Genomic DNA, 25,811 nt, shown 5'->3' on the forward strand with positions numbered 1-25,811 from the left:
AGTGAGCTTTCTTTCTGAAGCACATCGAAATACAGTTAGTCTTGGCTACCTCAACAATCATTTCTAAAGCTACTTGAATCTACGCAATTTAGAAAGAAGAGATTTAACTTTGAACTTGAATTAAACGATTCTGAACAATTAACAATAGTAAAATTTAGTACGTACCAAGCTGAGCTGCAGTCACAGGTAAGCTAAAATACGGTAACAAAACTCGCACTCTTAATTTGTGCTTGTGTAATCTAACTATTGTAGCCAGCTATGAACACTTAAATTCAACTTTGAAATTAAAGCAGTGAAATGGAATTATGCTGGCGTTTGAATTTCAACGACACTCGGGTTCATTTCGGAAAAGGAAGGGACCCTACTTGGCAATGCAATTGGGACAATGAGCAACAAAGGTTCATGCTAAGTTGCTGTAATTTTGCGAGGCAAATGGAACAATTTGAAAAGCTGAGGTCTGCCATACAGTTCTGAAACTTTACGTGCTTTTAGTCTTCCTTGTTGGTTGATTGAAGGTTTGAAGCCGTCGATCGAGGAGGTGGCGACAGTCACTCATTGTCGGCCGTCGCTGTTGCAGAAGCTGGATGTTGGCGCGCCTTCTTCTCGACACGGTCACCAGGCGAAACGGGCTCTTGATGTGCGCCAGCTAATGCTTCCCGTCCGCGACACCATGTCAGAAACTATCATCGCGAGTCGAGCGCAATTACATGCTGCCAAACCCCGAAAGCGCGGCAACTCGCGGGAGCGTCACACAACACACCTGCTCCACTCGCTACTCCAGCCAGACTCCCACAGCACTGCCCGCGCTCCACGCGGCAGAGTTAACACTACCAAAGATCCTACACACTTTGTGTCTTCACACGACCTATCGATGTAATCGTTCGATAGCAGTTTTCCCTAGGCAAGACCCAGCGTAAAAATACAAATAATATTTACGAAACAAACCAATTATACATCGACATATATATATATATATATATATAGTAAAACAATTACAATATGTAAAGACACAGAAATGTCATATATTCAGGTAACAAAAATAAGGAAAACAAATTATAGTACAATAGATGGAAATAGGAGGATATGCATTTCCGGCGTTACAAGAGGATAACAGACAGGTGTCGAAACATGTTTGTTTAAATATAAAAAGAAATACATTGTATTTTGCAGAAGGCTTGAGTTCAAAAAACCGAAAATTATTGACGAAAGTGTGATCATATCTGGTATCGAATGAAATTTGTGACTGCGTCGGGGCCGGCCGGTGTGGCCGAGCGGTTCTAGGCGCTTCAGTCTGGAACCGCGCGACCGCTACGGTCGCAGGTTCGAATCCTGCCTCGGGCATGGATGTGTATGATGTCCTTAGGTTAGTTAGGTTTAAGTAGTAAGTTCTAGGGGACTGATGACCTCAGATGTTAAGTCCCATAGTGCTCAGAGCCATCTGAACCATTTCACTGAGTCGGAGAGTTGTGGGTATGGAGGAGACAGCATGTAATCTGAGATGGAGGGTCATCACGGGTGTGAAAGTTAGTCCATGCGGGACCCAGGGAGGTGCGCTGTGTCCTTTGCTGTTCACGTTATGTAGTAATGACGTAATAGATAATATTATTAGTTACCTAAGAGGTTTTGGTGATGCGCTGGTCTGCAGTGATGTACTATCGGAAAAATGCTACAGAAATATTTTGTCAGATCTTAATAAGGTTTGAAAATGATGCTAAGATCGGCAGTATGCTTTAAATGTGCAGAAATGCAAAATTTTGCATTTCACGAAACGCAAAACATAGTGTTCTATGACAATAGCCAAGAAAGAGAATTGGAGTCAGTTTTGGAGAAGGTGACATAAAATCCAAAATTTAATTCGATTCTTGTTTGTGGATTCATTTATGAGTTACGGAATAATGTTCTGGGCAGCCCTAGCTTAAAGGAATTATGTTTTCAGGAGACAGATGCTTGGTACGACATCAACATCTAATGTTTGTTCTAGAGCATCCAGCTGAGATACTTCAGAGAAACTTTGTGTTTTTGCTCAAAAAGTGTCTCTAAGCACTATGAGACTTAATATCTGAGGTCATCAGTCCCTAGACTTAGAACTAATTAAACCTATCTAACCTAAGGACATCACACACATCCATGCCCGAGGCAGGATTCCAACCTGCGACCGTAGTACCAGCGCGGTTCCGGACTGAAGCGCCTAGAACCGCTCGGCCACCCCGGCCGGTCTTGCTGTTCTTGCAACTGCTTCCAACCCCCGTTGGTATCATAGTGAAATGCAGACCACACATAAAATTTAATTTAAGCATTCTCTATCAGAGCCATGTTTTGTCTTTTTTCAGATGTTTTAGTAACGCATACTTAAGAATGGGCAAGTGTGAAATAGTGTCCTCGGCTCTGTGAGGTGTTGACAGAAAGGCGTGTTGGGCGTGTTGCAGCTATCCAGGCGCTGGACTCGCTGCAGCGGCAGTTGGCCATCTCGTTCGGCCCGGACCTCCTGCCCGCGACGCATCATGGCGAGCCACACGGCCTCCACTCCTCCATGGCTGTAATGCGGCGCCTCCTGGTTGACGCTCAGGTCAGCACACCACCGCTCTCTACTGTCTATCTCATAGCAATACGCACTACAAGCGTGATGTACCAAAGGGATCTGTTTCGATTCATAACTGTGGTTTTCCGTGTGCATTGTCAAAAGGTACAAAATCTTTTTTCCAAATATTATTGCAACAGACTCCACGGCATTGACATAGATTTAAATATTGGGTTATTGTGTTTTCATTACTGCTCAGAGTCGCCCGCGGAGCTACGAAGGTTGGAGCTTAAATAGTGGAAACTATTTATTCACAACCGATACAAAAGAGTTGCCGGCCGGAGTGGCCGAGCGGTTAAAGGCGCTACAGTCTGGAACCGCACGACCGCTACGTTCGCACGTTCGAATCCTGCCACGGGCATGGATGTGTGTGATGTCCTTAGGTTAGTTAGGTTTAATTAGTTCTAAGTCTAGGGACTGATGACCTCAGCCGTTGAGTCCCATAGTGCTCAGAGCCATTTTGAACCAAAAGAGTTACATGTTTGCACCTGTTACTGTCCTTCAAAGTAGTCACCAGGGCTGTGTAGAACCCGTTGCCAGCGATGTGGAAGGCTTATTATAACGTTAGCAGAGCCTGTTTTGTTGATGGTACGAATGGAGCGGTCTACTGCCTGTCGAATCTCTGGAACAGCTCTGAAGCGAATGCCATGAAGTGGTTCCTTCATCTTCGGAATGAAATCAAAGTCACAAGGACTTAAGTCCATGGAGTATGGTGGATGGTACAGTACTTCCCAGTCCCATCGAACGAAAATAGCAGCCACAGCATGCGCTGTCCGCACCCGCGCATTGTCGTGCAAAATGATGGGTGGGTTGCGCAGGAAGTGTAGCCGCTTCTTTCGCAAAGCTGGTAGCAGGTGATGCTCCAGAAACGAACAATAATACTGTACATTGACGGTCTGCCGTGGAGGAACGTAAAGCATTACGATAACAGCATCACAGTCGTACACGAGAATCACCATAACTTTAGACCCCTCCATTCGCGCCATCAACAGAACATTCTCTACTAACGGTATACTACGCCTTCCACATGGCTGGCAACGGTTTATACACAACGCTGGTGACTACTTTGAAGGACAGTAACAGGTGCAAAGATGTAACTCTTTTGTATCGGTTGTGAATAAATAGTTGCCACCATTTAAGTTCCAACCCTCGTATTTTCAATTTTTTTATAATTTAACAAAAAATTGACCCGCTATGAGCTGGACTCGGGTACTGAGGGTTCCTTACAAACTTAATCACGTATACAGACAGTTCATCCATTTCGGGAATCCAGGATCTTGATGATTTTAGCTGTCATCGGCAATGATACCGGCAAGATATTGGTCCCATGGATGCCAAGACTTACGAGGATATTTTAATTTCAAGTTTGAAGTCTTTTGATTACACTGACTTTTAGAGGCTTAATACTCCAGAAAAGGCTTATAGATCGCAGTATGTGACATAAATGTCAACTTTATACGTCTACCTATTCCTGAGAAAGAGGTTGGAAGAGCACTTGCCCGCGAAAGACAAAGGTCCCGAGTTCGATTCTCGGTCCGCCACACAGTTTTAATCTACCAGGAAGTTTCATATAAGCGCACACTCCGCTGCAGAGTGAAAATCTCATTCTGGAAACATCCCCCAGGCTGTGGCTAAGCCATGTCTCCGCAGTATCCTTTCTTCCAGGAGTGTTAGTTCTGCAAGGTTCGCAGGAGAGCTTCTGTAAAGTTTGGAAGGTAGACGACGACGTACTGGAAGAAGTAAAACTGTGAGGACGGGGCGTGAGTCGTGCTTGGGTAGCTCAGTTGGTAGAGCACTTGCCCGCAAAAGGCAAAGGTCCCGAGATCGAGTATCGGTCCGGCACACAGTTTTAATCTGCCAGGAAGTTTCACATCAGCCCACACTCCGCTGCAGAGTGAAAATCTCATTCTGGAAACATCCCCCAGGCTGTGGCTAAGCCATGTTTCCGCAATATCCTTCCTTTCAGGAGTGCTAGTTCTGCAAGGTTCGCAGAAGAGCTGCTGTAAAGTTTGGAAGTTAGGCGACGACGTACTGGCAGAAGTAAAGTTGTGAGGACGGGGCGTGAGTCGTTCTTGGGTAGTTCAGTTGGTAGAGCACTTGCCCGCGAAAGGCAAAGGTCCCGAGTTCGAGTCTCGGTCCGGCACACAGTTTTAATCTGAAGGGTGTTTCATATCATCGCACACTCCACTGCAGAGTTAAAATCTCATTCAAGAGGGATGTTAACAGACGGAGGAAAAGACAGACAGTCGGATAACAAATGCCAAGAAATTTTTCTGTGATATAATTACAAATTAACAATTTCAGTTTTTCCCTTTATTTGTACAGAGAAACCTTTCTTCTTGCCAAATTTCACGATTGTGGACCAATGGGAAGTACCCTATAGGTTTTTATGAGTGAGTTTTCGAGTATCACAATATGTGACAAAATGGCCCTATCTTTTGTTTGCTTCACTTTTTTACATCGTCGAGGGACATAAAATTTTAGCTTTATGCGGATACCAGTTCCTGAGAAAAAGGGTTCTGAACAATCGGACAGAGAGACGGACAGCCAGCAAAAGTGATCCTGTAAGGGTTTCATTTTTACCGACTGAGGGATGGAACTCTTAAAAACTGACATACGTCGGTTAGAGCCACAGAATTCATCAAAACACAGTTAGATGAAAATGGAGGGGGTTGACCTGAAGCCAGAATTATCAGCTAAATGACATCAAGTGTATCTTTACACCACCGATCTAAAACATCACTCAGAAGTGTGTGTTTGTAATTTGTTGAATTCTTGAAATCTCCCTGATTTCCCTAGCTTTTAACCTGTCTAGTGTTGGATCTGTTTCTCAGGACTTGGCGAATTTTATTTTTCAGTATTTCACTATGTTGACGAATATGGAACACTGCATCCACGTGGCGAACCTGAGTTCTCTATCGCCGGTCGGAGTGGCCAAGCGGTTCTAGGCGCTACAGTCTGGAACCGCGCGACCGCTACGGTCGCAGGTTCGAATCCTGCCTCGGGCATGGATGTGTGTGATGTCGTTAGGTTAGTTAGGTTTAATTAGTTCTAAGTTCTAGGGGACTGATGACCTCAGAAATTAAGTGCTCAGAGCCATTTATTTGGGTTCTCTATCGCTCGCTGTGCACGGGGTTCGGTCTCGCCCGCTTTCAGGCCAGCGAGCACTCAGTCAGTGCGAGCTAACAGAAGCGTGGTGGGAGGGTGGTTCACTTCCACGTGGCTAAGAAAACATGGTGCTTAGCTAAGAGAGAAAGCACCAGGAGGCGTACCCACACTGCAACTTCGCAGCCGATGCGAATCCGCGTCATTTCCGCGTGCCTATGTCACTGGCCGAGACAGCGTCGGCGGTCGGCAACTTCCACCAAGCTGTGCGAAGTTTCTTCACCCCTTTCCTTGCACAACACAGGCGAATTTCGCCCCCGCTTGCAGCTCTAGCTACATGCCCTTCCTGATCCCACAGCCGTAAATGTAACCTATGGGACAGAGGTCGTTTAGTGCCATCTATCTGCGAATCGTGTAAACTCTGGCATTTTTATCTGTTTGTATATCATATTCGCTGAAGAGCATTTTGCGGACAAGACCAGCACTTACCAAAACGAGGGTGGGGAATCTCCTAAAAACCACACTCAGGCTGTCCCCTGCACCAGACTCCGCTCGAATTCGATCTGGGTTTGGATCACCTTCGTAGCCCAACGGATAGGATACTGGTTTGAAGCTATAGGGCCAGCTCTGAGATCTAACCCGTGTGTATCCAATGCGACAAGTTATACCGTTCACACATTTGAAAATATCTTTATAGTCGAAAATGAGCAGTAATGAAAGGAAAATAAATCCATATTTTGTCCATGCGACAATAGCCACTGCGATAGAACGTTACCACCCACAGTTCTTGCAGACGACTTTAATAGAGATATAAAACATAGCATCAATCCTCTTCCTGAAAGGGCAGCTATTGAATATGATTCAAAGCAAATCCATTGTCATTAAATTACGGTTAGTGTCAGTAAGTAGGATTCAGCGCTTCTCATAGAACTCTGCAGGCTGTACAAATGATCGACTCAGTTAATGAAACACGAGAAGTAGATGGTTTCAATTTTTGGGGCTACAACTGGATCGCAACATGAATTGGAACATCCACACCATAGACGTAACAAAGATCCTTGATTCAGCTACATTAGCAATATGCTTAGTTATTGTTATTGGTGACTTAAAAATTAAAAAGGAACTAGTTCATTCTGCCTATTTCGAATCTCTAATGAGTTATGGAACAATTTTTTTGTGTACGCACAGCTCACAGGAATTATGTTTTCGGAAGAAAGATGCTTGGTATGACAACAACGTCTGGTGTTTGTTCCAGAACACCTCAAGACAATCTTCAAAGAAACTTCGTATTTTGGCAACTGTTTCACAGTACTCAAATTCTGTATTATTCTTTATTGTTAACAATCTTTCCCGATTAGTGCAAAATATGTGTATAGGGTGACTCAGCTGCAACTCGCGACGCCTTCAAAACCCAAGAACGAGATTGTCATATCCCCTCACTCACAATGTTCGAGCTATTGTCCCTACAGAAAAACTGAGCTGGATCTTTTTGTAGTTAAATTGTGTGCTGGGATACGTTTCGCTGGATGCCACGGTTGTCGAGTTATTTAAGAAAAACACATTTGGAGGGCATTTCCGTACGTTTTTCGGGAATAATTCGAAAGCAACGGCCTCTAGCGAAAACGTTTTTTAGTACCAAATTTAGCTACAATAAATTTACGATAAAAGGACCTCTTCATTTTTTTCTGTAGGGCTAATAGTATGTGTGTTACGAGCGAGAGAATATGAAAATCTAGCACGTGGTATTTGAAGGCGTTGCTGGTTTCGTAAAACCCAAAGGCAGTGGTAGTTGAAGCACCCAGTAAAATACCAAAACCAGGAACTACTTCCACAAAGCCTTCAGTGGGTCAACAATAGCGAAGTAAGGATAGCGTACAAGAGTACACACGAATTCAACAACCAGCCAAAACATATTGTGGTGGGGCTTAAAACTGAATTACAAAGCGCTCTGTACAGTAATTCTGTCAAATTCAGTGAAAATTATGATCAAATAAATTTTATTAGGTTGTGATATAATAAATATCAGCCGTAATACTAGCATGTTTCATCTTCTTAAGTCATTTGTAATACTGAGTTTAAATGAAACAAATGCCCTTGAATTATTTTCATATTCTAGACAATCGTCTCTGTGGGCTCCAAGAAATACATTTAACGTGTTGTAATAAAGTTTTGGTCAAATGTTAGCTTTCTGTTTTATCGCTGTTGTACGATATCTAAGGATCTAGTATCGTTATACTCATAACCATAACATTTCTTCATTTCTGAGTCTTCAACTTACATATTTGTACTACTATATATTTATGAAGATCTACAGTCAACTATTAGTTATTTGCACTAGTCAGTCCTCAATTTCGCAAGTTTTTAAATTTTAATTCAGTCCTCAATTTCGCAAGTTTTTATTATTTAATACCTTGAAGATAACTTCAGCTTTACTCAGCTGCAGCGTCGGAAAGCAAGTAACATCATTCAGATCCTGTTGCAACAGAAGCCAGAGAGATAGGCTGTAACCTTATTTGCAGTAGACCAGCTCAGACCCTGATAAAGTGATACACGTATCTACAAAACAGGTAACACAGCCAGCACTCAGAGATGTATAAGGAACTGCGGTTGCCTGACGACTGTCCCCTGCCACTCGACTCGCTAAAACATGTCACAAAGCTCTCTAATCAACGGATAAAAAGCCTACGAACAATCCTAAACACCTTGACACTCCTCTCTCACCTGCTGACTTTCCCGTTTATCGTGTAATATTGCACCAGAGCTACATTTGGAAAGTCATACCACACTTATGATTGCGTGACGCTTTGTGCCTTCTTTACGCAGGTCGTAGACCTTTGGCGCGGCTGGCTTCACCCGACGATTCGTTTAATTTTTCGCTAGGTTTTTTCGGTTCGCCTCCCGTGAATGGGCCACTGATGCCGGCGACAATCGTTTTGCCCTGTGGGTGCAGTCATTAGGAAGCAGCCATTGTGTGGTTCGCTAGCAGCTGGCAAGTAGCGAAGCCTGCCGCCGGCTATTTCCCGTTACGGTGTTCCCATTGTCCCGCGACGCCAGGTGCGAAACACCTGCGGCACGTCATGTCTTGGGTGTGTGAAGCGGTAGAGGGGAAGGGAGGGGAGGGGGTGACAGTCAATTGTAACTGAACCACTTGCTTCTTACTCGCTAGCAAATGAGTGGTGTAGACAATGGTAACAGTAGCGCTTCTACCATAAGCATCGACATGATTGCAGCAAGTACAGTCAAAAATTAACCGCCCTGAAGAGGACAGCGGCAAGTCCGCCGAAACGTCGGCAGCTTAACTGTCGTAGTAGTTTCACTGAAGCGGCTCAATACCCAAAATTATTTTATTGAAAACTGCACTGTTCTTTCTGTGGTTGAAATGGATAAAATAAATGAAAAACATTTCCTTGTGTTATCAGTTACTCTCATTATAAGTGAACAGATTTTTTAGCTTTTTTCATTTTATTACTGGGAGCAGCTTGCCTGCGGTGTTTTGGATCTATTAACCCTACACTATATTTTTCAAAATTTACCTAATTATTTTCAGGAAAACAAACTAGAGCACAATGTTACGGGAACAGGACAGGTGGCAGATGAAGATGCGATGGGAGATATGATACTGTGAGAAGAATTTGACAGGACACTAAAAGGCCTAAAAGTGCAAACGAGGGCACTGGAGAAGAAGATATTCGCCAAGAATTATTGAGTGTTTGGAAGAGCCAGTCAGTACAAAACTATTTTACCTGATATGCATGAAGCATGAGACAGGCGAAGTACCTATGTATGTATTGAGCTGTGGACCTAGAACCGACGGAGAGGCTTCATCCCCGCCGTAGCCCTCAGTGGTACACAATTCCACAACAGGTTACAGCAGTCCACTCACCCCACCGCCGCCCCACACAGAACCCAGGGTTATTATGCGGCTCGGCCCCCCAGTGGATCCCTGGGAACGTCCCATTCCAGACGAGTGTAACGCCAATACTTGCGTGGTAGAGTAAGTATGGTGTACACGTACGTGGAATCAGGGTTTGCTCGGCAGTCGCCGACACAGTGTAACTGAGGCGGAGTAAGGGCAACCAGCCCGCATTCGCCGAGGCAGATGGGAAACCGCCTTAAAAACCATCCACAGGCTGGCCGGCACACCGGACGTCGACGCTAATCCGCCGGGCGGATTTGTGCCGAAGAAAGGCACGCCTTCCCGCTCGGGAAGCAGTGCGTTAGACCGCACGCCTAGCCGGGCGGGCGAAGTACCTGTAGTCATCAAGAAGAATATAATAATTCCAGTTTCAAAACAGGCGAATGCTGACAGGTTTGGATGTTACTGAACCACCCGTTTAATTCATAGTTGAAAAATATTGCTTATTGACAGATGAGTGGAAAAACTAGTTGAAGACAACTTCGGAAAGACAAGTTTCGGTTTCGAAGATACGTAGAAATTCCCGATGTGGTAGTGAACCTAAGGCGTATGTTAGAACATAGGTCAAAGCAAGGCAAACCTACATTTACAGTATTTTTAGGTTTAAAGAAAACTTTCGACAATGTTGACTGGAATACACACTTTCTGAAGACAACAGGGATAAAACACAGAGGCAAAAAGTTCTGCAGCTTGCACAGCAACCAAACTACCGTTAAGAGTTAAGGCCATTAAAAGCAGGAGGTGGCTGACAATGGAGTGAGGCAGTGTTGTTGCCTCTCCCTGATCTTATTTCTCTGTCCGCTGAGAAATCGATAAAGGAGAAATAGAGAAATTTGGAAAGCGAAATAAAGTTCAAGGAGAAGAAATAAACGTTTTGAATTTAGCAAATGACATTTTAATTCTGTCAGAGACTGCAAAAGACTTGAAAGAGCAGTTGATTGGAATGGGTTTTATCTTGAAAACAGGCTATAAGACGAACATCAACAGATTTAAAACGAGTGTAATGAAATGTAGTCGAATTAAATCAGGCGTTGCTTTTGGAATTAGATAAGGAAATGAGATACTAAAGCTAATAGATGGGTTTTGCTATTTAGACAGCAAAATTACTATGGCCGAAGTAAAGAGGATTTAAAATGCAGACTTGCAGTATCAAGAAAATCGTTTCTGGAAAAAAGAACTTTATTAATATCATTATAAATGCGTCAGGAAATCTTTTCTGAAGATATTTGTCTAAAATATAAACTTGTACGGAAGCGAAATATGGTCCAGAAACAGTTCAGAAAACAATAGAATTGCAGCATTTGAAATGCTATGCTATAGAAGAATGCTGAAAATTAGATGGGTAGATCGCACAGCTAACGAGGAAGTACTCTAAGAAATTGTGGAGGAAAGAAATTTATGGCACGAATTAACTAAAATTGGCATCGGTTCATAACACATCCCGAGACATCATGGACTTGAAAATTTGTTAGTGGATGGAAGTACTTGGAGAGAAAATTGCAAAGGTGGAGACCAAGAGCTTCTTATAGTAACTGGTTCAAATGAACGTGGGCTGCAATGGGTATGCAGTACAGACCAGCCTGGAGAGAGGCATCGAAACATTCATCAGAGTGATGACGACAACAACACAAGATCCCTAGGCTGAACCTGCGGTTCGGTCCCCATCAGAAGAAATTTTATGTTAATTAATCCACAACAAAATCATTTACAAATTAAAAACTGATAATGAAGGATTTAAAGTTTCATTTAATTCTGTACAGTTTTTCTATATAATTATTGAATTGATGATACAATTGAAAATTGAACAGTTTATTTCATTTCTGCTTTTAAATTCCCTATCCTTTTTATAGTGATTAGTTTGTATTTCACGGTGGTCCACAACGATATGTTACACAGACAAGTACAAAAAGTCTTAATACAGTGTTAGCTTTACTTTGTTGTTACACTGTTGTTATTCACCTAAAATGACTGATACAGTGGCCACGGCAGTCCATATTATGTACTACAATGACAAATACAGCCGCCACAATGCAGTAATAGGGATGTTAAAACATTTTTTACTTGTTCTCAGTTGGTAGCACTACAAATTTTTTATAAAAATAGATTTTCATTCACTGATTTTTATTTTGTGGGCATTATGCCATGGTCAGAGGCATAGTTTCTCTGCCTAACGTTCGTCTTCTAAGGCTCCAGACGTCGTTAGAGGCCATAACGACCCAGAAAACCGAACTGTTTATAAGGATCCACGCAACGACAGGTATCTGACGCCATTATGCAGCCCAAGACCGCAGAGTCACGCCGACGTATGTCATTGAGTTCGTAGTCGGAGAAGAGTTGACGCCGTTTGTTTTCTTTCCCAAAAAGGTCCACAACTCGTAGTTGGTAGTGTTCAAGTACTCGCGCACCGTTCTTCTAAGTTTAGTTGTTAGCACGTGCACGACGGCGTGTACCACCACCGGTGGCTCGCTAGGTTCTCCGATTGGACTATGTGTGCCGCCAGTAGCTCACACTCGAGCCTACCAGTTACGCTACCAGCACAACACTAACGTAGAATGTGTTACCTATACGCCAGGCGCAACGAACAGGTTTGAATACAATTCCCGCTGCTTTCTCCCCCCCCCCCCCCCCCCCCCCACCCTTTCAACGACAGAGCTTTCTGATCAAATGAGATCTCTGTATTATTTTATGTTATATGTGATCTCTCTTTGTTTTAAAAGTATGTTCTTGTTTTAAAAGTACGATCTTTCAAAATAAAAAGCCCGTACACTAAAGTGGTAGCCTAGTCGTTTCAATACGACCACCGCCCCACGGCGAGAAATAGGAAAAGCTGCGCTGCCAAGTGAGGGAAAGCATGAAAAAGCGGGCCATCCCACAGAGACAAACACAATTCTCAACGCAGGCGTGAACGTGTTAGGTGTGCCAATGACGCATCTTCTGCGTACTCTGCTTATATGGTTGATCGGTGATTGTTTTTATGAACAGAAGGAAAACTTTCCTTTCAGTTGGTTTCTTTTCACTAGAGACCCAAGACTTTCTAGGATCTAGTCTCCCTTTTATATCTTCGTCAGGGTAACGTTTCTTTCTGAAAGCAGTTCTTAAATATTCGAACTCGTCCTCCAAGTAATGTACTAACAGATTCTTTTAACGCGGTTTACCAATGTTTTTATCAATCTTCTTTTCTGCTTCACATGGTAATTGAAATTTCTTTGGAGATAACTATCCGTATGAGTGGACTTTCTGTTGACTTTGTGCCCTTGCACATGTAATCAAGTGTACATAGGAATTACAAACAAAGCATTAAGACACGCTTTAAGGAACACAAGAGCAATAATTGTCGTCTGTGTGACAGTGATAAATCGGCAGTAGCAGATCATGCGCTGGAATCAGGGAATCACCGAATTCGTTTCTTCGGTACTATGGTTTTATGACATCCCATTATTACTACGCTAGGATGTACAGAGGGACCATAGAAATATAAAAGCACAAAAAACAACGTTAACAGAAAAGGTGTAGAACTGAAATTATACAAGTTATGGGCCTTTGTGCTGAATAACGCATACAGAGCCAACTCTTCCCCACTACAAGCTCCATGTCCGTACGACACCGCGATATTAGGTAGCGGTCTGATAACGTCACGAACCGATCGTTCTACATCTTCGAGGGGTGCTGAAAAGTAACGCCTTCGAATTCTTTTTTTATTGTGTTTTCAGTATCGATAAAGGTATTACGTGTCATCCATATTACTCGGTGAAGTTTCTTGCTTCGCTGACGCAAGCTGCAACTTCTGCCCTAGAGAGCTTCGAATTGTAGCGTGTAACGCAGTGTGCAGCCTAACTACGTTGGCACACGAGAAACAGTGTGCTGTAATCGAGTTTCGAAATCGAGGATTTCGTCCACACATGAAACTCCCTCTCCTTCGCAATGCGACATCTCCAACAATCCGACACCTTGGTTTCACTGTTATCGATCATCCTCCATATAGTCCCGACTTGGTCCCACACGAATTTCATCTGTCTGCAAAACTGAGAGAACTTTCGAGAACTTCACTTTGATAGCGATGAAGTGGTGCTAGCAGAGATGTGGTTGTGACTTTACTTTATCAACAGAAATTCTACAGAGACGGTATCAACAAATTAACATCTCGCTCGGAGACATGTGTTCGTCGTCAGGATGGCTATGTTGAGAAATAAATATGTAGATTTGAAGTATAAAGATGTAGAATCTTAATAAAATTTGTTTTATTTAAAAAGCTTTAGGAGTTTTCACATAAAAAATTCGGCGGCATAACTTTTCAGCACGCCCTCGTACATACATAGTTCGCAAGCTACGGTATGGTGCATGGCGGAGGGTACCTTAGACTATGTTCCTCTGAATGAGTCCTAATTTCTCTTATCTTCATGGTTCTTAGAAAAGTGTACGTTGGAGGCAGGTGACTCCTCCTACAGTCAGGTTCCGACGCCAGTTCTCCAAATTTTCTCACAAGGGAACCACCCCGTCGCACCTCCCTCAGATTTAGTTACAAGTGGGCACAGTGGATAGACCTTGAAAAACTGAACACAGATCAATCGAGTAAACAGGAAGAAGTCGTGTGGAAGTATGAAAAAAATAAGCAAAATATACAAACTGAGTAGTCCATGTGTAACATAGGCAACATCAAGGAGAATGTGAGCTCCGGAGCGCCGTGGTCCCGTGGTTAGCGTGAGCAGCTGCGGAACGAGAGGTCCTTCGTTCAAGTCTTCCCTCGAATGAAAAGTTTAACTTTTTGTTTTCAGACAATTATTTTGCGACGCTGCACAGGTACACAGAGCAGTATTGTTTACCTGATAGTGTGTCAATTATCAAAGTTCAGGCACTCACACATAATCAACTTCGCTCTCCAAAATTCCAGGAAATGTTCAGATTTGCTTGGACGTATGCAGGATTTGACGGTCTATACACGAAAAAATTTGAAAACGTTAAAAACATATGTTTTGCCAGAGCACAGGGAGAACTGTGTGACTGTGAAACTGTTGCATTCATTTGTTGCAGTTTATGTGACAAACTCTTATGTTTTCATCACTTTTTTGGGAGTGATTATCACATCCACAAGAAAACCTAAACCGGACAAGGTAGAAGAATTTTTTTACCCATTCGCCAAGTGTACAAGTTAGGTGGGTCAACAACATACACCTGTCATGTGACGCACATGCCGTCACCAGTGTCGTATAGAATATATCAGACGTGTTTTCCTGTGGAGGAATCGGTTGACTTATGACCTTGCGATCAAATGTTTTCGGTTCCCATTGGAGAGGCACGTTCTTTCGTCTTCTAATCGCACGGTTTTGCGGTGCGGTCGCAAAACACAGACTCTAAACTTATTACAGTGAACAGACGTCAATGAACGAACGGACAGATCATAACTTTGCGAAAATAAAGAAAGTAAACTTTTCACTCCAGACAAGACTTGAACCAAGGACCTTTCGCTCCGCAGCTGCTCACGCTAAACACGTGACCACGGCGATCCTAAGCTCACACCGTCCTTGATGTTGCCTATCTTGCGCATGGACTACTCAGTTTGTATATTTTGCTTATTTTTTTCATAGTTCCACACAACTTCTTCCTGTTTGCTCGATTGGTCTGTGTTCAGTTTTTCAAGGCCTATCCACTGAGCCGACTTATAACTAAATCTGAAGGGGGTGCGATGGGGAGGTTCCCTTGTCAGTAGTGGATCTCGAGAAGAACATTGTCCTCCCGCCAGGAATGCCCGTCCGAGTTCACGAAGCATCTTCGTAATACTTTCTTGTTGATCAAACCCACCGGTAACAAATCTAGCAACATCCTTCTACATTGCTTCAATGTCTTAATTTAATCCGACCTGTGTCGATCTCAAACACTCGAGCAGTACTTGGTCTTTACGCGGTCTCCTTCATGGATGAGCTAAACTTTTCTAAAATCCTCCCAATAAAGCGAAGTCTGCCAATCGCCTTCCCTACTACCGACCTTACACGCTTGTTCATTTTCATACTGCTTTGCAACGTTACGCAAAGATATTTAATCGACGTGACTGCGTCAGACACCACACTACTCGGACATAACACGATTGTTTTTTTCTACTCATCTGCATTAACTTACATATTTCCTTCATATACGCAGTCCGTGGTCTAGTGGCTAGCGTTGCTGGACCTGAAACACGGGGTACCGGGTTCGATTCCCGGCCGGGTTGGGGATTTTCTCTGCCCGGGGACTGGGTGTTTGTGCTGTCCTCATCATTTCATCATCGTCATTCGTTACAGTGGCAAAATTGGACTGTGAAAAATTGGGACTTTCTACGGGCGCTGATGATCGCGCAGTTGAGCGCCCCACAAACCTAACGTCATCATTTTCTTCAATTTGGACAAACCACCATTCTTCAAGCCAACTAGAAATTCTGTCGAAATCATCTTGTATCTTCTTACAGTCACTCAACTTCGACACCTTCCCGTACACACTGCATCATCAGCAAACAGCCACATACTGCTGCTTATCCTGTCCACCAGATAATTTTTTTGTATAGGAAATAACAGCTCTCTTAACATACTTCCCTGCAGCACCCCTGACGGTACTCTTGTCTCTGATGAACAGTCGCTGTCGAGGATAAGGTACTGGGTTTTATTACTTGTCTTAGAGCACTAGATCACTCGCATATCTAAGAACCTAATACGTATGCTCGGGCCTTCGTGATAGCCTTTATTGTGACACAGTGTCGAGCGCTTACAGGAAATTTAGGAATATGGAACCTGCCTGTTATCCTTCATCCATGATTTGCAGAATATCATGGGAGAAAAGGCCAAGCTGAGTTTCGGGATGTTTCCCAGATCAGTGCTAACTAGTGGACACAACCTTATGTTCGAACTCGGAGCGTGTTAAAGTCTTTGGTCTGTAATTTTGCGCATTCGTTCTTTTACCTTTCTTACAAACAGCTGTCACCTGCGTTTTTCCTTCGCGCTAGGCGAGAGATTAGCGATGAACACAAGCTACGTAAGGGGCAAGTGCCGTGGAGAACTCGTTGTAAAACCGAAACGGGATTCCAGTCGGACCTCCATCTAATTGTCTACACCAGGGATGCCTCCTTCCACGTCCGCCATACGGGAATCTTGTGCGACGACCAATTCTATAGTATGTCTGTACAATCCTCCTGCGTGAATGATTTCTTAAACGCGAAATTTAAAACATCGGCTTTCTTTCTGGTGTCTTCTATTGCCGAGTACCGGTGAGTAGCCGAACAGATACCTACGAACCACTGAGTAATTTTACGTAGGACCAGAATTTTTTCGAGTCCTCGGCTATATCCTTCGCTAAGGTATGACGGCGGAAGTTGTATATTCCACGCATCGATATTTTCATAGACGTACGAACTTGTAGTAATTTTTACCTATCGACATTTGTGTGATCTTTTTTAAAGTGAGAGTGCTACAATCTCTGTATCCACGAAATTTTACGAATTTTATTAAACCAAGATTTGTATTTTCCGTCATTAAGCAACTTACTCGATATATACTTCTCAAGAGCGCGATTTACAATTAGTTTAAATTTTGTCCACAATTCCTCTACATCCATCATAATTGAGCTAAATGATGTCTATTCATTGTCTAAATGGGATGCTAACAATTTACTATCTACTCTATCTAGCAAAAATAGGCTCCAATTATTAGCTTTGTGATCGTTATGATGACATGTTGATCACTAAAGCCCGTCTCTACTCTCCCACTGTCAATCAGATCGAGCCTTTTTAAGGCTACAAGGTCTAAAACACTACCGTTGAGTGTGGGTTTACGAACTAGCTGCTCGAGACATTTTTCGGAAAAAGTGCTCAAAACCCTATCATACTACCACTCGTCTGTACCACCCGCAATGAATCCATCGACGTCCCAGTGTGTATTCGGTAGTTTAAAGTTGTCTGCAACTAATATTGCATGATCTGGAGTATTTCCGCGCTACTGAGCATGATTCTGCAACTGTTACAGCGGAATCTGATGATTAACTTGAGTTTACGTAGGCCTGTTACTCGCCTCCAGATAACTTCACAGTTAAACTGAATTTCGACGTCTATGTCCACAACATTTTTGCTGACGGCGATGGACTCTCCCCCTCCTATAACGTCTAATCTGTCTTTTCGATAAACGTTCCATACCTCGCTAAATATTTCAGAGCTTTCAGCCACATCTCAGTTCCGGTAATAGTTTGAGCGTGACATCTTTCCTGGAGGGCAGTACATTCAGGAACTTTGTTAGGAATACTTCGAAAATTTACTGCTAAATTTTGACAGTCGGTGTGTCTCATTTTTATACGGTCTGAAATCGCTCTCTGTGTGTCGCCTGGTGAACAGTCATCAGAGAACCATGTGCTCTCCACAATGCTACCCGAGTATCCGCTTCCTTTGTGTAGTGTGTGGACGTGTATAAACAGTTCAGCTTTCAGGAGACTGTATATGCTCTCTGAGTCGTTATAGCGACTCATGATGTCTCCAGATTTGGAAGGTGAACGTTATGCAGAGAAATATACCTCGGACCACGGCCAAATGCCAGAAAAGAAACATCACCAAACAGGCAAATATCGGCCGCGAAAGTCTGTACTGTAGCTTTGCAAGACGAACGTTAAGCAGAGAGATATGCCTTGGATCAAGGCCAAACGCCCATAAAAGAAAAAAATCACCACATAAGAAAATACCGACCACGAAAGCCTGCATTGTATTATAAAATATGTACTTCTTTAAAACTCCGCGTTTATTTGACGTTTTAATTGCTTGTTAAAACCGCTCTGGTGTGACGCTGCTACGGCATCACAAGTCAGTAAATTATGTCAGACGCTGTGATCTTAAGAAACCTTGTAAGGTTACATTAAAGAATGAAGGTATCCGAAAGTTGTTTTCTCCGTCTTAGAGAGAACTGGCGACAGGAAGAAAAACATTTTAATGGGTTCTTCTTTGGATGAAATGAAGTAAGAAAGATATCCGCTTTCCGTAAAATAGAACTCATGTCGAACTGCCCAAGTTTCAGTAACCATTCTGACAAACGTCTTAGCGATTTTGCCAAGCGTTTGACCTGACGCCACTGGAAGTTCCACGAGACGGAGAGCGAGGTTTCAGAGCTGAACGCTGTCTTAATTCATGTCTGCAGCGCACAGATAACTTCATACGAAAAGTCTATGCAGAACAATTAGGTCTACGTCTACGCCTCAATGAGCCCACACCACAGTAGTTAGAGCTTTTCTTTTATTTTTACTTTAAGTTGTTGTGAGGCAGGCCGCTGATGCAGGTCATTAGCTGAAGTATAGGCAGCAAGGCATTGAAATTTGCCATCTTGAGAATTAGTCACTCCTGGTAGAAAGTAGAGAAGTTGAAGGAGAATTTGATGGGACCCTGATGTGGAACTGTTTTATAGGGGCTGTTTTATAGGGGCTGTATTTAAAACATGGGAAGCAGAGTTGTGAGTAAGCTTCGGATTTAAAAAGAAGAGACTAGATCTGTACTGAATTCCGCCATAGGAATTTGGAACAAGATTAAAATTTATGTTGGACAGTGTGTGCAGTATGTCGCGTCTAATAGGAGACTGTGTGTACTGGCGAAGTCCCAGCCTAGGTTCGTAAACGAAGTGAAGACGCGATGAACGGTCTGCCAGCTAACGGGAGGGCACGTCATTGATCTGAATGAAGTGTTACCATGCATTCGTGTTGTGAAACTTACCATCGTATCACCAACTGTTGCTACTGGCTTCCGTGTTATAAATTGCCAATACAGGGTGGTCAGAAACGGTCCTAAAAGTTTACGAGGATGTTGCAGGGTAGGGTGTGCTGAGAAATAATTGTTAAGAAAAGAATTCGATACTTTGCGCCGTTTCCGCGTCAGTAAACATTGAAGTTTGCCAAAGAATCCATTGCGGGCGCAAATTCTAGTGACCGCCCAGCTACAATTTGTGTCAGTTGTTCTTACAGCGTAGATGACAGCGCACGAGACTGCTCAGCGTCTCGTTCGGTTTCGATTCTTACAATCGTTCCATGTCCAATTTTTGTATCGCTCTCTTGTTCGAGTTTAGTAAACGAATGGAAGAACTCGTTTGATGATAATGTCTCTAGCGGGCTGCGTGAATCTACGCGCTCTACAGTGTAATTGGCGAACTTCAATGCTAATTGACTCGGAAACGGTCAAATGCACCGAATTTTTGTAACAAATATTTCTCAGCACAGCCTACCCTGTAACACCCTTACAAGCTTTTCAGACAGTTTCTGAACACTGTGTATACTGCCTGATAATAGTACATTCCTTTCATATTCTAGATCTATCGTTTTCACCCTCCCAGCGTAATTTCCTGTAAGAACATGTAACGCGTCACCCTCAGTTGCCAATAGAAGCCAATCTTTACCCAGGTTTCAGCCAAAATAATTCGGCCTTCTTCAGAAGCCAGTGACACTGAACTATTGCATGCCAAGTGTCACTGGCTTCTGAAGAAGGCCAAATTATTTTGGCTGGAACCTGAGTAAAGATTGGTTTCTATTGGCAACTGAGGCTGACGTGTTACATGTTCAATTATCACAATTGCTGACAGGGCCGCACACTGTTAAAAATTCTTAAATTTCCTGTAAGAATTCGAGCAGTTCACTGATGCAGTCACTGGAAATTGGAAATTGGTTGTAAAATATATGAACCACAAGAGCAGAGGAGATCCAAGAAATACGGGTAAAAAACCGAACACAGCGGAGTATTAAAATGGGTAAATGCGGCATCGATAGCAAAGGCACACGTTGCCTCAAAGGCTAATGCATTCGGAAGACTTATTTCTTTCGAATCAGTTTAACACAAGAAGGCTAAACTGAATTATGACACAAAACAGTGAGAAACGTTTATATGTCCTAGGTAATAGACTCTAAGCCAAAAAAAGACGCACCACGAAGGAATTATCGACAGTTGATGAAGAAATCGGTAGATGTGATGTATGTTCATGTACAGACAAACAAATGATTACGTTTCAGAAAAATTCACTGATTCACTAAACGTAAAGAGCTTCACAAATTCAGCATGTCAACAATGCTCTGCCCCAATTCTGGCCCTAATGCAACCAGTTATTTGGTTTAGCATTGATTGACAGTATTGTTGGAAGTCCTCCTAAGGGATATCGTACCAAAGTCTGTCCATTTGGTGCGTTAGATCTTCAAAGTTCCGAGTCAGTCAGAAGGCGTTGCCCATAATGCACCAAAATCTCCCAATTGAGGAGAGATCTGGCGACCTTGCTGGTCAGGGTAGGCTTTGATAAGCACGAAAACAAGCAGTAGAAACTCTCGCCGAGTTGGGGCTGGTATTATCTTGCTGCCGCGGGTGACAACCAACAGTGTCCTGCTATGAAAAGAAGCGGCACCCCAAACCATCGCTCCTGGTTGCCGGGCGGTATGTTGGGCGATACCCAGTTTGTTATCCCACCGCTGTCTGGGACGTCTCCAGACTCGTCTTCGGCTTGGAATCTCACTGGATGGCGCGGGGTTGTCTTCAGTGATAACCCCCGATTCGAACTGAGTCCCTGACCGACGTGTCACTGCCGCAAGTAGATACCTCCAATACGAGTATTGCTGGTTCCTGCTTCGACCACAAGTGAGGTAGATTATTCCAACACGTCGGTCAGGGGTCTGAATATGGCGTAATAAAGTGCCGAAATTGGTTGCCTAATAATATAAGGATGAAAATTGACTGCTGAAAGGTGTTTAATTTGACATTCTCAGTCGAACAGCCGAGTCCCGCGACCATCGCTCAAAAGATGGACATACAGAGACCAAAGTTGTTGTGTTTTATTCTCTTAGGAAACTGAAAGTATACGGCCTTTCTTCTTCATGGACAGAACTATCCCTGGTGTTGTGTATCTGGACAAGATTGAAAAGTTATTGATTACACGTATTGATGAAGCTGACCGAGATGGGATGGGTGATTACTAGCAAGACGGTGCAGCACCTCATTTCCTCACGCAAGTTCCCAGTTTGCTCGATAATCTCTTCGCAGGTCGGTGGGGCGCATGGCCATCTCGATCCCCAGACTTTGATACCACTGGATTTATTTCTCTGCGGTTTCAATAAAGACCGTGTGTATGTTCCTACCTTACCAAGCAATATAACCGACCTGAAAAATCGAATCAACGCTGTCGTTGCACAAGTTAAGTCCGACTTTTTGCAACGGCTGTAGGAAGAAAATGATTCCCGTGGGACGTTTGCAGCATCTCACATGGTAGTCGCATCGAACCAAAATGACACTTGACACTTTTATGTGAAACTTGACGAAAGTTAATACGTTTCTACATCATTCCAAAGTTTTAAAGTCCTTTTGTATTCACTCTTTATAGAGAAGAAGAGAACAGGAGCTTTTTAAATATAGTGGTAGAGAAAAAAAACTTAAGATTAGATTAGTAGGTCGTGTAAGCAAAGAAAACGTTGTGAAACGGATCTGGGAGAAAAAATGTATGAGATCGTATAAGTAAAGAAAACGTGAAACGAATCTGGGAGAAAAAATTTTTGTGGAACAACTTCATTAAAAGATAGTTTGGTAGGATATAACTTGAGGCATCGTCGAATAGTTAATTTGCCAGTAGAGGGAAGAGGAGAGAGAGAGGGAGAGAGAGAGAGACCAACACTTGACCGCAGTAAGCAGTTTGAAGTGGATGTTGGTTGCATTAGTTTTGCAGAGACGAAGAGACTTGTATACAATACACTCCTAGTCCTCCACAGTTATGTGCAGGATGTAGCCCGTGATAATCTCACCCCTTCATGACATGATTGTCACTGGCAAATTGCATTGGGCCCACTGTGTATTTAAGGAGGTAAAATTCAGTTTTACTCCTCTCGAAGAGGACGGACAAAATACATGAAACATAAAGTAAACATTGAACACGTGGGTTAACTCTGTGATACTGTTTCTTGAAATCCTCCGATAATAACAAGCTCCGCTGGGAGGAACTCTTTACCTGTACTATTTTCCCCTGAACATAACAGGAACAAAATTGGTGCCACATACGTCAGCTAATGTGTTTTTCGGTATCATATTGGCTCTCGTTTCCTTTGAAGTCCGTGTATCTTTGTGAGTTACCTTCCACTGACGGGAAAATTACTTCCACCTCAGTGCTCCTGATAACACGACGGGTTCTAATTAACACAACTGTTTGTGAAGTTTAATTTCGAGTTCGGAAACAAGATTTTTAATTTTCTTCTTTTTCTCTTCCCTTCTTGCAAGAGAATTATATACCGCGCCAGTTGGGTTTTTATCTTTGATGTAACCTCTCTTTAACTTGAAATATGAAGACGCGTATAAAATTGACGGCGGAATTCCTTCTATTTCCATTTTTCATCTCATGGAAAGTTCAAAAACTCTAGAATACTGAACAAGACAGCTACTTATTAAAATAGTATCGACAATTTTCAGATTTTCTTAAATTAATCGGGTCACAGTAATGTAATATATGAACGACGAAGGAACATAATATGTAGACAAGTATAAAAAATTCACTTAATGCAAGTCGACACACTCTGAGGGGGCCTTATAATGTTTCTGCAGTAGCTATCAGAGTTTCGTAAAGCTATGTTTCTGATCGGAAAACAAATTTCGACTCTCGCTTCAGTTAGCAGAGTGCTATCTAAAATATTATCAAAAAAATGGTTCAAATGGCTCTGAGCACTACGGGACTTAACTTCCGAGGTCACCAGTCCCCTACAACTTAGAACTACGTAAACCTAACTAACCTAAGTACATCACACACACCCATGCCCGAGGCAGGATTCGAACCTGCGACCGTAGCGGTCGCGCGGTTCCGGACTGTATCGCCTAGAACCGCTCGGCCACCCTGGCCGGCAAAATATGGTCAAATGCACATCAGACAGCAGATTAAAAATCTTGTTATAGTTTTATCAACTGAAGGCATAAAGTCTGAAAATGAGCCTGCGATCATATTTTGGCACTTTATTTTACAGGTCCGTCTTGATAACACGAACTTTTACACTTCACTGTTATCGGTTTCGTCTACTGCTATCTTCAGATCATAAAATATTCTGATGTAGTATCAGAATATTTTATGATCTGAAGATAGCAGTAGACGATACCGATAACAGTGAAACTAGCAGTTAAGCAAAAGTAATTACACCAAAGAAGACTGCAACGTCCCTCGCAGGACGAAGGAAATTTTATGGTAATATAAAGGCCCTTAAGCAACCCTAACCCGTGTCCTCAGCTTCGCCTTCAAACCCGTTAGTGAAACATGTGCGCTTTTGACCACATTTACTATTAACATGAAGCAAGACTCATAGAAGAAATATGCTCATTATAAAGCCCGTTTCAATGCTATATAAATCTATAACAAGCTGGACCAATGTGCCAGAGGTATGTTTTTGAATGTGATTTAATAGAAACTTTATACAAGTGAAGGAAAAGCAGCCTGTTTATCAACGTTATTTTCATGTTTAAACCACGCAATGTGTAGCACGAAGTACTGGTCAGCGGTCTAGTCTGTGTTATTGCATTCAGCGTAAATTACATCCATGACACTGGTTAACTAAATATTGAGTCCGTAAAGGCCAAAACAGACCATGAAATATTCTGATGTAGTATCAACCTCAACATAAACATGTAGGTACGTAGTAAGTGCACTACCTATGTACTAGATGTTTAGTTTGGCTCTGATGTAGTATACTACATCACATTCAAAAACATACCTCTGTCACATTGGTCCAGCTTGTTATAGATTTATGTAGCATTGAAACGGGCTTTATAGTGAGCATATTTCTTCTATGAGTCTTGCTTCATGTTAATAGTAAATGTGGTCAAAAGCGCACATGTTTCACTAACGGGTTTGAAGGCGAAGCTGACGACACGGGTTAGGGTTGCTTAAGGGCCTTTATATTACCATAAAATTTCCAGCTTAAGGGCCTTTATATTACCATAAAATTTCCTTCGTCCTGCGAGGGACGTTGCAGTCTTTTTTGGTGTAATTACTTTTGCTTAACTGCTAGTTTCATAGTCATTATGTTCATCTTGGATAGCACTAATTGCGAGGGTAATCCCAAAATTAAGGTCTCCTATTTTTTTATAAGTACACAGACCTGTTTATTTCTACAATGGTTTACATCAGTTTACAGCTTGAACATTTAGCTATTTTTCGAAATAATCACTAGTTCTGTCTATGCATTTTTGTAGACGCTGTGGCAGTTTTTGTATGCCCATGTCATACCAGCTCGCCGCCATGCTGTTCAGAAAGTTATGAACCTCTTCTTTCACCTCGTCGTCGGAATGAATCGATTTCTGGCCAACTGTTCTTTTAACTCAGGGTGGTATCTGGAGCCAGATATCTTCACAAATCTACCAACGACCTATAGAATCGATGATACGTTGAAGCGGTGCTGTAATGCTTTACAAAGAGGGAGCAACAAGCTATTAAGCAGGTGGTCATAATGTTTAGATTTGTCAGTATACATCGAAAAAGATGGCATGACCACTAATCTTAAAAGAGGTTTCCGTGAGTTGACTCTAAATGTTCCAAATTTTTGTGTATTCCATCTTCACATAAATCTCTGTTTTATGATAAAAGTGAGATCAGCTCTGCCTGTACACTTTACTAGAATTTAAAGTCTAACTGCAAGTGAATTTAGTTTTGTACTGTTATATTAGTTATTATTAATAATATTACTACTAATAATTAAACTTTTCAGTTATGAAAGGTTTAGTTTATGAGGAGTCTGTTGTTTCTTCTGTTAAATAGAACAAATTATAATATTCTCATCTGATGAAAAAGTAAAGGGAAATTGTAACTAAAAATGTTTCATTTTGGTCTTGCTAACCGGCACAGTTTCACTCACGCGGAAATGATCGACCAATGTTTACGCGGTCCTCCAAATATTTTTCTGTGTTAGGTAAAGTGACTGTAGCACTGTTGCTCCCTGCAAAGTCAATCCGAACAAATCAAAGCGTTCCCTCTGGCTCTCTGGCACACGCAAAATTAATGAATTCTCTGTAGTCAGACAGCCACCAGACATTGAAGCAGCTGCCCCAGGCCTTCATCAGTGATTCATAGTTTTTTTTCTACAAGTCAAATTAAATTACGTAAATTTTATGAATAAAATATTTCTTCGCAGATATTTAATCCGCTTAGCAAAATTATTTTTTTAGACTAAAGTTGTACTGCACTGCCAGATAAGCCAGGAATAAACTGCGCTTAGTCGTCAGCTGTTTGAAACTGC

The 25,811-nt window shown here is 42.5% G+C and overlaps 1 protein-coding gene across 1 annotated transcript in view; it reads left to right on the forward strand.

Annotated features, from left to right (window-relative positions):
• Nucleotides 1-25,811, forward strand: part of LOC124789070 (kazrin) — a 1,028,805-nt gene that overhangs the window by 684,152 nt on the left and 318,842 nt on the right. The window contains exon 4 of the mRNA XM_047256362.1: nucleotides 2,427-2,566. Coding sequence (XP_047112318.1) covers nucleotides 2,427-2,566 — 140 coding nt within the window. The remainder of the gene's footprint in view (nucleotides 1-2,426; nucleotides 2,567-25,811) is intronic.

Source organism: Schistocerca piceifrons, chromosome 3 (assembly GCF_021461385.2).
Source record: "Schistocerca piceifrons isolate TAMUIC-IGC-003096 chromosome 3, iqSchPice1.1, whole genome shotgun sequence".
Taxonomy (NCBI): domain Eukaryota; kingdom Metazoa; phylum Arthropoda; class Insecta; order Orthoptera; family Acrididae; genus Schistocerca; species Schistocerca piceifrons.